The sequence below is a fragment of the Alligator sinensis genome, unplaced genomic scaffold (genome assembly GCF_000455745.1).
Source record: "Alligator sinensis unplaced genomic scaffold, ASM45574v1 scaffold237_1, whole genome shotgun sequence".
Lineage (NCBI taxonomy): Eukaryota > Metazoa > Chordata > Crocodylia > Alligatoridae > Alligator > Alligator sinensis.
This window is the reverse complement of record NW_005841849.1, coordinates 1635073-1648355: the sequence shown is the minus strand read 5'-3', so window position 1 is coordinate 1648355 and position 13283 is coordinate 1635073. Positions and strand designations below refer to the sequence as shown.

Below are 13283 nucleotides of genomic sequence, written 5' to 3'. Positions count from 1 at the left end.
TCCTGCTGTACCCAAACTTCAAAACCAACTGCCTGGGAGGGGCAGTGGCATTTCTATTCAGGCATCAAGCAGTGAGGAAATCAACTGACTTCATGCCTCCTTATAAATAACCTACCTAATTCATGCTAATGTCTCTTCATTCCATAGGTGTTAACAACCCACTGCCCTTTTTAGTGGTCTTGATGTTCCACTATTCAAACTACCCTTTCTTCTGCAATTTTGCTGTCCGTTAGCCATTCCTGGTAATCTCTCTTCTGTTTCAGAGACCTAAAGACTATCTTAGTTCTAGCTAAAAACTGTGGCTGCTGACAGATATGGGGGATGGGGGAAAAGTGCTCTATCAGAAAAAGCAGTGCATTAGTTTGACCTGGTTCTGCAGTGTCTGTATAGAACAGGCACTTCAGCAGAGTTTTTTTAGTGCTTTTATCTAATAGCTGATTCAATCAGCTATTAGATAAAGCACCAAAAAAAGCCCTGCTAATGCACCCCAATCTATATGGATGTTGGGCGAGCTGGGTCCAGTTAACGCAGTGCCTCTTCTGGACATGCGCTGGCTCAGTATGGGAACATACAGAGTTTAAAGTAAAGCACTGTTTGTTTGTTTGGGGGGGAAGGGGAGGGCTTTGTTTTGTTTTTAACGTCTCCTGAGTGAGCAGCCCTAAACTCAGGTGTACTAATATTAACTCAGGTGACTGACAGTTAAGTATTGAAGGCACTGTCAAGACCCTCAAGAAGACTAGATTTTGTTTTATGAATTTGAAAAATAGATGTATATTTAACTATAATGACTACAGAACTGACGACACAATATCTTTTGACCATTTTTGCCTAGTTTCTTGTGCTTTGTAAATTGAATATATTATATTGCAAATTAGTGAGTATTCCAGTAAAGTTATATTTGTTTTTGTGTTGATCTTAAACTGAACAACATAGTTCTAGGCCCATAGCATATTAGTAAAGCCTTGTAGCTTCTCTTTAACTGGTGAAAAATGTGTCATGTTATATACACCACACCATCTGCACCCCCCTTTTCGAAATCCTAGATCTGCCCCTGCCCAGAGGTGACAATTCTAGCAACCATCTACCTCTCTGCAGAATGGATACACGTAGTTCAGGCACATTGGAACTGGATCTTTGGGCAGCAGTCTTCCTGTTGCCCAGCCATGTTAATACAACACACCCAAATAGACAAGACTCCTTCACAAGCCCTTTTATTTTTGGAAGTCTGTCACACCAGCTGATTAAAGTGACTCAGGAAACCCAGTTGCTTTAGAACAGAGCATTATTTATTTCTTAATGGCATATAGTACCGAGAGCAAAGGGACAATACAGTTTAAAGGCTTCCGTGCATGGGTTTTATTTGCATCTTAATCTCTCTTTGCAAGCTTCCGTAAATTTCTTATCCTTGGCTAAGAGAGACTGCTACATTTTCTCCCTTTCTGTGCATATCTGTAAGCTGACAATCCATTCATTTTCTTCTTTCTACTCAGTTGAACATTTTTAATGTTTTAGTATTTCAGTTGATCCTAGAGTTAGACCTAGGAAAACTAAACCTTGCTGGCCTGGTTAGACCAGACACATGACTTCCCCAATTTCCCAGATGATAACTCTGTTTTGTTGTTCTCTCTATAAAGTGTAACATCAATATCTTTGTGAGTATTACATTTTAATTTCCTCATACCAGACTCCATTTGTTAAGTCTGTGTAATCAGTTGAGTCCAATTTCAACCAGCTAGGTAGAGGTGCACCTGATATTCATAAAAATAATATGCAAACATCTCTCGTTCTCTGCAATGGACAGATAAATTAGTTGCTTCATTGTCATCAGTCATCACGAGTAGAAAGTTACAGGAGTAGGTTTTGTGCATAAAATGATCATTTTTAACAACAGTTCCACAACGGTTGATTTTCTATATACTGTATATACCCCTCATACTATGCGAGAGAGGAATGTTACCAGTATATGCAACATACAGATAACGGAATCAAGCAATTGCAGTGTCAACTAGTATTTCAGTGTTTAACTCTTGGTATGAGTGGTAGAGTATGTGTAAAATGTATCGAAAGTACTGTTCTCTTACCACACATTTGAAAGCAAATGGTGTGTATGATATGTATCAACTACTTGATCTGTTTTACATTTGCAGGAAGGACAGAACCCAGGTCCTCCACCATTAATTCCAGGACTGGGGCAGCAAGGAGGACAGGGCCGTCTTGCCCCTCACAACCAAGGACCTGGGCCTAATAAAGGTAACTAAATATCTTATTTACTTAAGTATAAGTAACCTGCCAGAGAGTCAGATCATGTGTGATGCCTCTAGATCAGTGGTTCCCAACCTTTTTTTTACCACGGCTGGGTGGGAGCAGGATGGGGTGCGCAGAGCCGCCTGCCTCCCTCCTGGGGCTCCCCTGCTGCCTGACTTTAACCTTGGAAGCTCAGCTGTAACCCTGGAAGCCACTCACCCAGGTGGACAGACGGGGCTCTGAGTGGGGCCTTGTGCCACGACCCCACAGCCAACCCACTGGGCCACAGCCTGGTGGTTGGGAACCTCTGCTCTAGATTAGTGATTCTTAACTAAGGTGCCACAAGATTCTTTCAAGGGTGCCTCAGGGTGCCATGCAGTGTTAGCAACGTTAGGTGTGCTGACTGACTCACCAGATGAACCTAGAGATTCCAAATAGGAATCCATAATGATAAGATCATTCTGACTTGTTATGGACTTCCAGAGTTCTTTGCCACAGAAGACTTGCTCTAGTATTTTTCTGTAGTCAAAAAACGAGTGAAAATTAAGAGCTGACATTTTTGCCTAGAAAGGTTGAGAACCACTGTTCTAGATTGATGAGGCCAGAACAGAGTAAGAGGTAGGCATATGGAGAGAGCTATCTGCAGGTCTCTGGTAGAAATATGGAAGAAAACGTTCCTCTGCATGAGTAAATGTTGAATGTAAGGTCTGTTTTTTTCAGAGTTGTAAAATAAATAAATAAATAAATAAAAAATAAAAATTGAAAGGCCCCTGGAGTGATTTAGAAAGTGTCACAGACGTTTTGTTGCATCTTTCCCTTTAGGTGATGCTCGTGGCCCTCCAAACCATCACATGGGCCCTCTCACAGACAGAAGGCATGATCAGAACAGTGGTCCTCCAGATCATGGTCCTGAGAGAGGACCGTTCCGAAGTGGTCAGGAGTGGGGTGATGGTAGGGACAACAGGGGCCTGCCTGATAGACGAGGACCTCATCCAGATTTCCATGATGACTTTGAGCGGCCAGATGACTTCCGTGATGATTTCCATCCAGACAAAAGATTTGGCCATCGGTTACGTGACTTTGAGGGGAGAGGAGGCCCACCACTACAAGATGAGAAATGGAGACGAGGTGGCCCAGGGCCTCCCTTTCCCCCTGATCACAGGGAATTTGAAGGAGGGGGCTCAAACCGTGGGCCTCCTGGGGCATGGGAAGGACGGAGACCTTCGGATGAGAGATATCCACGGGATCCTGAAGAAGCACGATTCCGTGGAAGACGGGATGAGAGGTAAGAACAAGTCTAGTCAATGCTTTTGGATAAAGGGTAACAGAGGGGGGTGGGGGGATCTTTCTCCTTGGGTTCCTTTTCATTTAGGAATCTATCTGTTTCAGATTTATAAACTGGAAACCAATAAGGAAATGAAATCTCTAGCATACCCACGTATAGAGTATTTAAAATCATTCACTAATAGAAGAAAACATGAAAAACAGTCTTGCACACAGCAGCTTCCATGTCTTTATGCTGTAAGTGTAAAGAAAAGGGAGGAAATGTGTAGAGAGAAGATCGGGTGACACAGGACGGGAGATTTGAAATCGTATTGAGAAGAATTAACAGGAGACTTCAAGGCCAGAGATCTGTACTAAAAAGCGGCAAACTTTGGAACACTAGTAGTGGAGATTCAGTATTTTCGTCTCCAGTCCCAGGCTACAGCATGGCTGTAGAAAAATATACAAGTAAGATGTTATAGACTTCCAAGGAGAAGAAACAGTAAACCTACTATAAGTATGAGGGGCAGAGATTCTCTCTCTCTCTTGGACTGTCTACTATTTTCTCATGTTTTTGTTTTTAGGACTTTTATTTCTCTTTCTGACACATTTCTTCCTGAGTGCTAGGTGAAAAACACAAGAATAGCCTAGTTTCTAGCAATGTCCTTTTAGTTGCTTACAGTTTCCTTGAGTAAAACTCAGGAGACAAATTTTGCTTCAAGTTATTAGTGAAAATAGGGAGGAATTCCTTTTCAGCAAGTAAAGTTAACTGTTGCGGAATTTACTCCAGATTTACACTAGCGTAACAGAGAATAGAATTTGGTTTCCATGGTCTAACCTCTCACTGACCACCTACTCCATATGTATATATTATACATGTATATTTGTAAAAACGTATTGTTGTCTTCACAGTGTACAATCCTGTCTTAGTTGCCTTTTTAAATCATTTTCTTACATTCCTTTTACTTTGCATCTATACAGCTCTCCTTTTAGCTATTTGCTCTGTAAGAGGTACATTTCTTTTGTGTGAGGAATATGAAAAGAAGTGAAAAATAACTAAACAAAGGTAATCACTCCACACCTTTGAAAAAAAAGAGTAATTAGAAACAGAGCTTCACCACTGAATGGTCTGTACCATAGAATTCTGAAAGAGATGGCAGACAATATTTTTAAAAGTACAGTTGTAGCTGAGGTTTTTTAAGTGTCTAGGAACTGGGGAGAAATTGATGTGATGCTGATTTGAAAAAGGTTTCAAGAGAAGAGCCTGGGAAGCTACCAGACTTGTAAGTTTGACCTTTGAACTGAGAGAGGGATTAAAGTAAGAGTGCATTTATACAGATCGATTGGAGACAATCAGCATAGAACTGTAAGAGGATTATTATGTTTAACAAACATATGAACGTCTTTGAGTAAGTGAGGGGTTGAAATAGACATCATCCTCTGGCGACTTTTAAGGGGTGATCCTAACAGTCCTAACCCACCCGTCATTTTGACTTGATTTGGAGTTTAAAGATTATAATTGGTTTGATTAAGCATGGGTGGTGTGTGTGTGTTTCTCTCTCTCTCTCTCTGCCCCCCTCTTTTTCTCTGATTTTCTGTCCTGTACATCCCTGTCCTTTTCCTACTCTTCTTGTGCACATCAACATGACACATGTACTACAGAGACCTGGCTCTTCCTGCCTGATAGTCTGCATAGTATGTGGTTGTGTAATAAGTTCCTGTACCTCATGGATGAACTTTTGAGAACCTTCAAACAGGAACCGAGCCCACCAGTCAGGATTTCACGTGTGACCATATTTATGAGCCCAAATTAGGGACAGTAGCTATGTCAGGCATAGCACTAATAAACTTTCAAGCTGAACTCTGGCCATTATGCTGAAAAGGCAAGAAGCAAGGAAGGCATTGACTCCAGTAGCCTTAGGACTTTGTGTTGCAGTTTTAAGATTTATAAGCTACACAGTCAGACTAAGTCAGTATTTCAGTGGAAGACCCTCTAAAGAACATCTGAAGTTGATCTACATTAGAGGACCAGGCAGTTAAAAAGCTAAGCAGTATTGCTCAGTGCTAGTTGAACCATTTGTTCCTGAAACTCTTCAGTTTATCTTCCCTGATCATCGAAGTTTGTGTAAAATGGTTCACATCCAGGCCCAATGCTCCCTGCAGCCACTGCTGTGCCTGTGCAGCTGCAGCATCCTCCTCTATTGTGTTTGTTTGCTGGGAGGTGGAGACCAGTTGTTTTAATTAAAAAAAATGTACAACAGTTTAAAACTCTTGTATTGTGTTATGACTACTGTTAAAATATTTAAATTTGTAATTAAAAGGTTCATGTTGTTAAAATTCTAAATAAAAGTATCTAAAGTTTTGCTTGTAATAGGATGCACTGTGTCTTTAATGAGATGGGGTAGGGGGTGACACACAATGACAAGACTACCTTGGTACCACCTAGCTACAGTTTGGCCAGCATGGAACTGGGATGGTGAGGTGGGGAGTCAACAGGCGGGCAGAGAAAGTGCTCTGAGATGTCAAAGTTGTCACTGAAGGGTGGGCAGCATTGTGGGAATGCATTGTGAGGAGTAATTGAACCAGTGCAGCTGCACCATCTAAACTTCTCATCTCTGTCAGCACAAACTCTTCTGACAGGAGGTGTGCATTGTCGCGGTTATTAAAAAAAAAAAAAAAAAAAAAAAGGGAGCTGTTGCACACGGGTAGAGATGTAGTAGTATTTAAAATGTTTGTGAAATACTACCAACTCTTCTGCACATGGAAACAGAGTTTTACAAACATTCCCAGAGCTTCAGTAGGTGCTACAAATACAGAAAATATCTAACCTATAAGCGATCCTCCGGTTGCCATGTGAGGATTAGTAAAAGGCACTCTACCCACCGAAGAGGCTCTAAATCAATTCCTCGGTGCAGTGATGGCTATGTTGTGCTGCTTTAGGATCCAGTATAAATCTTAGGTACTAATTATACAATTCATTGAAGATTCTCTGATACTTTTTACAAGCGTCAACTTCAGTGTCATGACCAAAATGGTTTTAGACAACTTTGTCTAAATTAAATCCCCCCATTCTTTCAGTTAACTAAACTGATCTTCACAATTCAGTGTATTGCTATGCTGTTAAATAGCTGACATCATGACAGAGTTAACTGCACTTCCAGAATCATATGGTAAATGAATCAATATTTTAGGAATCCTTCAAGATAAAAGCTGCTTTACTGATTCAAGAATGTTATCATAACAAAATAAGCCAAAATCAGGAATCAGGAAATTAAAATCTTCTGTCTAGTCATGAAAAGACTCCCTCTAATTATAATTTTCTCTTTGGTTTCACCATGTAGTGGTAAAGAAATAGAAATGGTTTTGAGGAAAGAAAATCCAACGCATCACAGTTCAAATAATTTCACTTCCCACGGGTTTTAAAAAGTGGGCCTTGAGCTTGGCCCTCTTCTTAGTCACATGTGACATCACTCTAACTGTCCTTTTCATTAAATGGACACTATCAACTTAAATATCTTGTAAATATTTTTCTCTCACTTGTCATGTGAAAGACCCACACAAACAACACAAGGACTCTGAACAGGGAGACAGTGAAAATGAACGTGCAAAGTGTTACGAAAGCCACAAAAAAAAGAAGTTATTCTCCACAAATCTCTTCCAATTGTAATACTTGTAGGTAGTGCAGCAATAGTAGATGAACATTTCAGACACAAGTTTAATTATGGACTCTTTGGTTTAGCAGGGATTAATTTTGCTCTAAAACAACGTTTGTACCATGTTTTTTCTTGCAGCTTCAGAAGAGGAGCACCCTCGAGACACGAGGGCCGGGGACCTAGGGGAAGGGATGGCTTTCCTGGTCCTGACGACTTTGGGCCAGAAGACAATTTTGACTCATCAGATGATAACTCAAGAGGACGAGATCATGGTGGTCGAGGACGAGGTCGGGGGACTCCAAGAGGTAAGGGAGCATTTTTCCATACTGAAACCCATGAGCTTGTTCATGGCAATGGAAAAATGGTTCTTGGGGCAATTGTAATAGTTTGGGTACAGTGTTTCTTGTTCTCCATCTCTTGCTGTACAGGAGGCCGAAAAGGTCTGCTTCCCACTCCAGATGAGTTTCCCCGTTTTGAAGGACGGAAACCAGAATCCTGGGATGGAAACAGAGAACCAGGTAAAAATGTAGGCAGAATTTACTTTACAGCATGTCTGGCACTATTACGTAGCTGTATCTAAAGATGCCATTGTTTTAACTGTTGGATTTTTTTAATGGGTGGCTTTAGAAAGGTTGAAGAGATGTGTGTTTACACTTAACAGATGTATATACAAGGACTGGTTAATGTGTTTCCTGAGCCAGGCAGAGAAGGTGCTCACTATGAATAAAGTTGCTGAAGAACACAGAAAGCATAGACATTTGTTTCTGTACTTTTGAAAAAAGAGAACATCAGATAAGGACCTTTGTCTTTTCTCCTGTGGTCAGGTTCCCGCCAGGATCACCCTCCTCATGACGGACATTCTCCTGCTACCCGAGAACGTTCTTCCTCACTCCAGGGTATGGACATGGCCTCACTGCCACCACGGAAACGTCCCTGGCATGATGGGCCAGGGACATCTGAGCACAGAGAAATGGAAGGCCCAGGTGGGCCCCCGGAGGAGAGGGGCAAAGGTAAATAATGGCTTGTACTGAGAACTTCATAAAGCTGTATATATTTTTGACAGAGAGCACAGAGTTCCTCATGTAGGGTGATAGGGTAGAACTGAAGGTTTAAAATACATTTTAAAACAGGTGTTACTATCTGTGAAGATCTGGCAGTTTTTGGAGCATGATAGAAAATATGAACAATGCCTTTTCACACATGGACACTGCCACCTTCAGTCTTATGCTGGTTTAAGGCTGTTTGAAGATCTGAACTTGTCTATCATTCGTGGTAAAGCCTTTGGGGTAGAAATCCTGTCTTCCTCCATTTTGCATGGTGCCAGGTATGCCCAATATAGTTTTGCTAAAATGAAGCAAATATTATCAGCTTGGCCTTAGTTAGCAGATGGGCAAAGCATCTTTTTCCTGTTAATTGCCTTGAATTGCTATGCTGTTTTGGTTAAGTACCTTCCCCCCAGATTTATCTAAAGATTGTTGTAACAGGAAATGCTCTAGATCCTGGGAAGACCAGATGCAATTTATGTTCATGTCAGGTAGAATATAGCATCCCTTCAGGACTCTTTATCAAAGCTAGACTAAGTGACACTTCTGCAGTTAGAGGATTTAGACAAGATTTCTTATTAATGAATAACAAAAATTGATTTATAAAGAACCTACTGAAGTCTACATATGCCGTCAGAGGGAATTTGGATTAGATTTCCTTATTCGGCATAAGTGGAGTTCTGATAGGGCTGGGCACTCCAATGCTTTATATACTCTCATTTAACAAGCTGCATGCTCATGGTATCAGGTGGAACGGTAATTTGGCTTCAGAGGAATTGTTTTGTTGGTTACCCTATTGAGGACTCTCCTATTGATATTACTGTTATATGTGGTAGGAAAAAGGATATGTAGAAGCCATGCATGTAAAAGTTGAAGATCTCAGATCATGAATTATCTAGGAGGGTTTGAGTTGCACAGGAATTAGCTCAATAAATCTTAAGGATGGGGGCATATTCTGGTACTTGAGAAGGATGACTTGAATTAGAAAGTCACTAGCAATGTGCTTCTTTCCTTAGGACGAGGAAGTTCAGGACCTGCCCAGAGAGTGCCAAAATCTGGGAGGTCTAGTTCTTTGGATAGAGATCATCATGATGGATTCCACAGAGATGAAGCTTTTGGTGGAGGCCCTACAGGAGGCAGTAACCCTTCCAGAGGAGGAAGGAGTGGGAGTAACTGGGGAAGAGGAAGCACCATGAACTCTGGCCAGTCAAGGCGAGGAGTATCTAGGGGCAGTGGAAGGGGCCGATAGAAGAAGCTGTGACTGGGTAATACCCAGTCCTTACTGGACAGTATTTAAATAGACTTCTATTGTGGACTCCTTCAGAGAGTAACCCTGCAGCAACACAAACCTGAATGAACTCCTACTTGGAATAACTGAATGTGCATTAGTTCCTAACAAGGATCATTTCCTAGATCAAGCAACTGCTACTAGCTGCAAGGTTGTAGCTGGCTTTCTGTTTTGCCCTCTCCAACCCATCTTCCTCACCCTCTTTTTATCTGCATTGTTTTGTGAAGATAAAAGCTGGAATTTTTTTTAGTCTTGTGAGACATGGAGCACCTCCACAGATTTCTGTTCACCTCCAGATGGAAACTTGTTTCTATATGTACAGTTTGTCAGAAAAAAAAGTTAAGTTGTTTTTGTATGAATACAAAATGTAATTTGCGCAAGAATTAACAAAAAAAAAAATCAGTGCAATGTGTGATTCTTTATCTTTACTTACCTACCAGGAAAAGCATCTTCCTCTGTTTAATTTTCAGATTCGTGGAGCCATAGGACTACCTCTGTAATTCTCTACAGTACGAAAGTACTACTGCGTTAGTCCCATCAGTGTTGAGCTTTTATGTTTTGAGAATTTTCATTTATACCATTGGCACCATATGTTTATCAAATAATGTATGGGTGGTGGTGCTGCACATCTATTACAGTACACATACACAAAAGGTCAATGTTTGCAGTCCTACCACTCTTGGAAGACAAATGTAGAACACTGGCAAAAGCTTTTGAAGCACAGATGGCATGAAGAGGCCTCACTCTGACTGACTACTGCCGAAACAGCCTTTCTTCAATAAACTCATAGCTTCCTGTGGGGAAGTACTTGAAACAATATATCCTTAATTTAAAATAGCATCAAGTCTTATGCCACAGAGAATAGAAATTCAGCAGCAGATTAATCTGGTTGCACATACCAACTTTTCCACAGCAGACAAGTATACACACTGCCAAGAAAAATGGTCACTATATTACCAGCTGGTGCATCCTAAAAAGTTAGCAAGTGCAAGCCAGGTACCTTGATCATAGATATTTTAAAAATATATATATACTTTTCTTTAGACTTTTATGTTCCATCATTTTATTCCATTGCAACATTGTTACAATTTTTATTTTTTTTATTCCTATTTAATTATTTCTATTTCATAATAAAGCTGCTTACCAACCATGCTGTTTCAGTTTTCCCCATAAATCACCTGAAACCTGGTGGATGAAGTTGTAAAGCATCCTATCCTTTACTCAAGAGATTAGTCCCATGTAAGTGAGTATCTGAGAACCATCTTTTTCCTGGAAATTAAGTTTCCTGCGCTACTGACTGAAGAACTCAAGAATTAGGTACAGGAGCTAGAGGATAATGGAAGAATACTGTGAGCTCCTGCACCATAAGTGTAAGTAAAAGGTAAAGGAAGTGGAGAGCTGACGACTTCCATAATGTGTCACTGAAACTGCTCTCTGCAACAAGAGTAGATGCATATGTGGCAAATCATTCTTTTGTTTTCATATTTTACTAAAAGATGCAAGTTCCCACAGGCACAGCCTGACTGAATTGTAGATAGGAAAGACCTGTGTTACATTTGTGGGACTTAGCAATTCTTTATGCATGCTTTGCAGGAGAGGCTATCTTTTTCCATTGTATCTATCTGGTGCACGTGGAACAGTTTAAATTCAACCAAATTATACTAAATACCAAAGTGTGTTACAGGAGCTGAACTGATTTAAGGAAACTCTGGCCTATAAAATGATGTTACCAGATATTTTTTCTACAGAGAATGTTTTTAAGGAAAGACTGGTAAGCAGCAGTTAAGGAGGGTCTTCAATTATATCTACATATTTGTATCTTCAACCATCCAGGATTTGTCCTAAATAAAGATGCAATGCACATTCTCTGTAGTAGGTTATGATTATTAGTAAAGGGAAAGCAGTTTGTGTTCTTTATCTTTTCTCCTAAAGAATGGTTCACATTAAAAATACAAGCCTTGCATCCCAGCTGCCTTGAAAGGCTGACAGGAAAAAGTGATTTTTATTGACTGCTTTGAATCTGATTCAACGCTGGCTCCAATATCCTCTAAACAACTGGGATAATAAAGAGGCTGACTCCAGCAGCCTCTCTCCCATTAAGGGCTGAGAAAGCTCCCACTTGTCCGAAGACGTGGAAAAAAGTTGCATGCTGTTAAACATAAATTCTGAAATCTAAATATTTTTAGATAAAACATAGGTTTATGCTGTTGTTTCTCTGCAAGTTGTTTTAGTACAAGACCTCCTTAACTCTTCACTAAAAATAATTTTTATAAGCCATTCTTAACCCCTCCAAATGCAGAATGGCAACATTCTAAATTAAACAAGGTTTGAAATCAGTTCAGAAAGGTTGGAACTGCAACACATCCAAAGAGAGGTGTTAAAAAGGTCTAGTATGAGAAGGCAGAACTATTACTAACTTAAAAGTAAAATCTGGAGTCCCAAAATGTAGTAAAACCACAACATCAGTTCTTCTAAAGGGGAGAAAACAGGGTTGAACCAGAGCACCAGCAACCCCTGTGAGAATAAGATTTGCTGTGGTCTACTGTCCCTTAAAGGGCTGTTGCAGCAGCTGGGTAGCAAACTATAGTTTTATGGTAATGGGAGGAACAAGCTCTCTTCAGCTGAGGCCCCTTTACCAGTCAAATATAATAGGCTGTAAACCTATTAACTAGCTAGTCTATGTTCATTTTTTAATCACTTTGTCCAAGAACAAGGAACCTATTTACACTAAAGCTGTAAGTAAAACTTCATACATCATTAATGAGAAGCCCCAACTTGCAAGCCAACAGCAGATTCAGCGTTGGTTCAAACAGTGCAGACTTGTTTTTTTTAAGATACAAAAACTAGACTGTGGCTAGAACATCTAATTTAGCAATTTTAGTAAAAAAACCACTTTTAATAAAGTTGTAAAAAATTAGCTCCACTTTTAAAGTTCCACTTTACAGTTTGTGTAATTACTTTAGTTCTGTGCAAATATAACCAAGTCAGTTAATACTATCGATTAAGCTGTGGTGGGTCACTGGAATACTGCAGGCTTTGGTTTGCTTTATTTGGCCAAATCTTCTCAAGATCAGGCTGTAAACATTATTTGAACATGTACTTCCCTGACCAGCACCTAAAATAGGTGTAAAATGGGCTATGGCATTTACTTAAGCAAAGGTATCAGAAACTCACCCTACACATCGCAAAGGTACCTGAAATCCAACAGCGAACACAAGACAGCACTGCCACAAAGTAGAAATAGAAGCAGTACTGCATTTTGAGTGAAATTGAAAAGTAGTAATTACTTTCACTACTTCTCTATGATTGCTTGCGTAAGATGATCCTATTTGCCAAAGGAGGCACCTTTCTGCCATCCACAGCAGCTACAACTATTACCTGGGTTAGTTAAAAGGATGTTACTTTTCAGTCGTCATGTTACTGAACAGATGGAAGGTACAGTTAAAAATGGAACAGATATGTCCTTGGATTGCTGTTCAGACCAATCCTAGGTCACCTTAGTCCAAAAGGAGCACTTCTGAAGGTGTGTGCTGAACCATGATAAATGAGATAATGCTTGTGATATACTTAGCCTTCCTTGAAGTTTCACCAATGTGCCTGTATTCCCCAGATTTTGCCAAGTATCAACACCTCCTGAAATACAGTGAATTCAGCAAGCAGCGAGTGTAGTAAGACTCTACTCGCTGCCTCAGACTCTGGGTCCATTAATATTTCTGCTGCATCTGGCTTTATTGTGACTCACTTTTCCAAGTGGCCTGTGCAAGTCTTACAGCTGAGACAGGAGTTTGGCAT

At 40.3% G+C, this 13283-nt stretch overlaps 1 protein-coding gene across 5 annotated transcripts in view; it reads left to right on the top strand.

Annotated features, from left to right (window-relative positions):
- Positions 1-12861, top strand: part of WDR33 (WD repeat domain 33) — a 98477-nt gene extending 85616 nt beyond the window's left edge. For 2 of the 5 annotated variants that reach the window (XM_025209568.1, XM_025209562.1), the window contains 6 exons: positions 2148-2250; positions 3067-3529; positions 7299-7465; positions 7589-7678; positions 7985-8170; positions 9220-12860. In XM_025209568.1, coding sequence (XP_025065353.1) covers positions 2148-2250; positions 3067-3529; positions 7299-7465; positions 7589-7678; positions 7985-8170; positions 9220-9452 — 1242 coding nt within the window. In that variant the 3' untranslated portion in view covers positions 9453-12860. Of the gene's footprint in view, positions 1-2147; positions 2251-3066; positions 3530-3633; positions 6160-7298; positions 7679-7984; positions 8171-9219 lie in introns of those variants that run through there. The other 3 variants (XM_025209556.1, XM_025209553.1, XM_025209571.1) reach the window with 2 other exon arrangements.
- Positions 12862-13283: the final 422 nt, after the last annotated feature.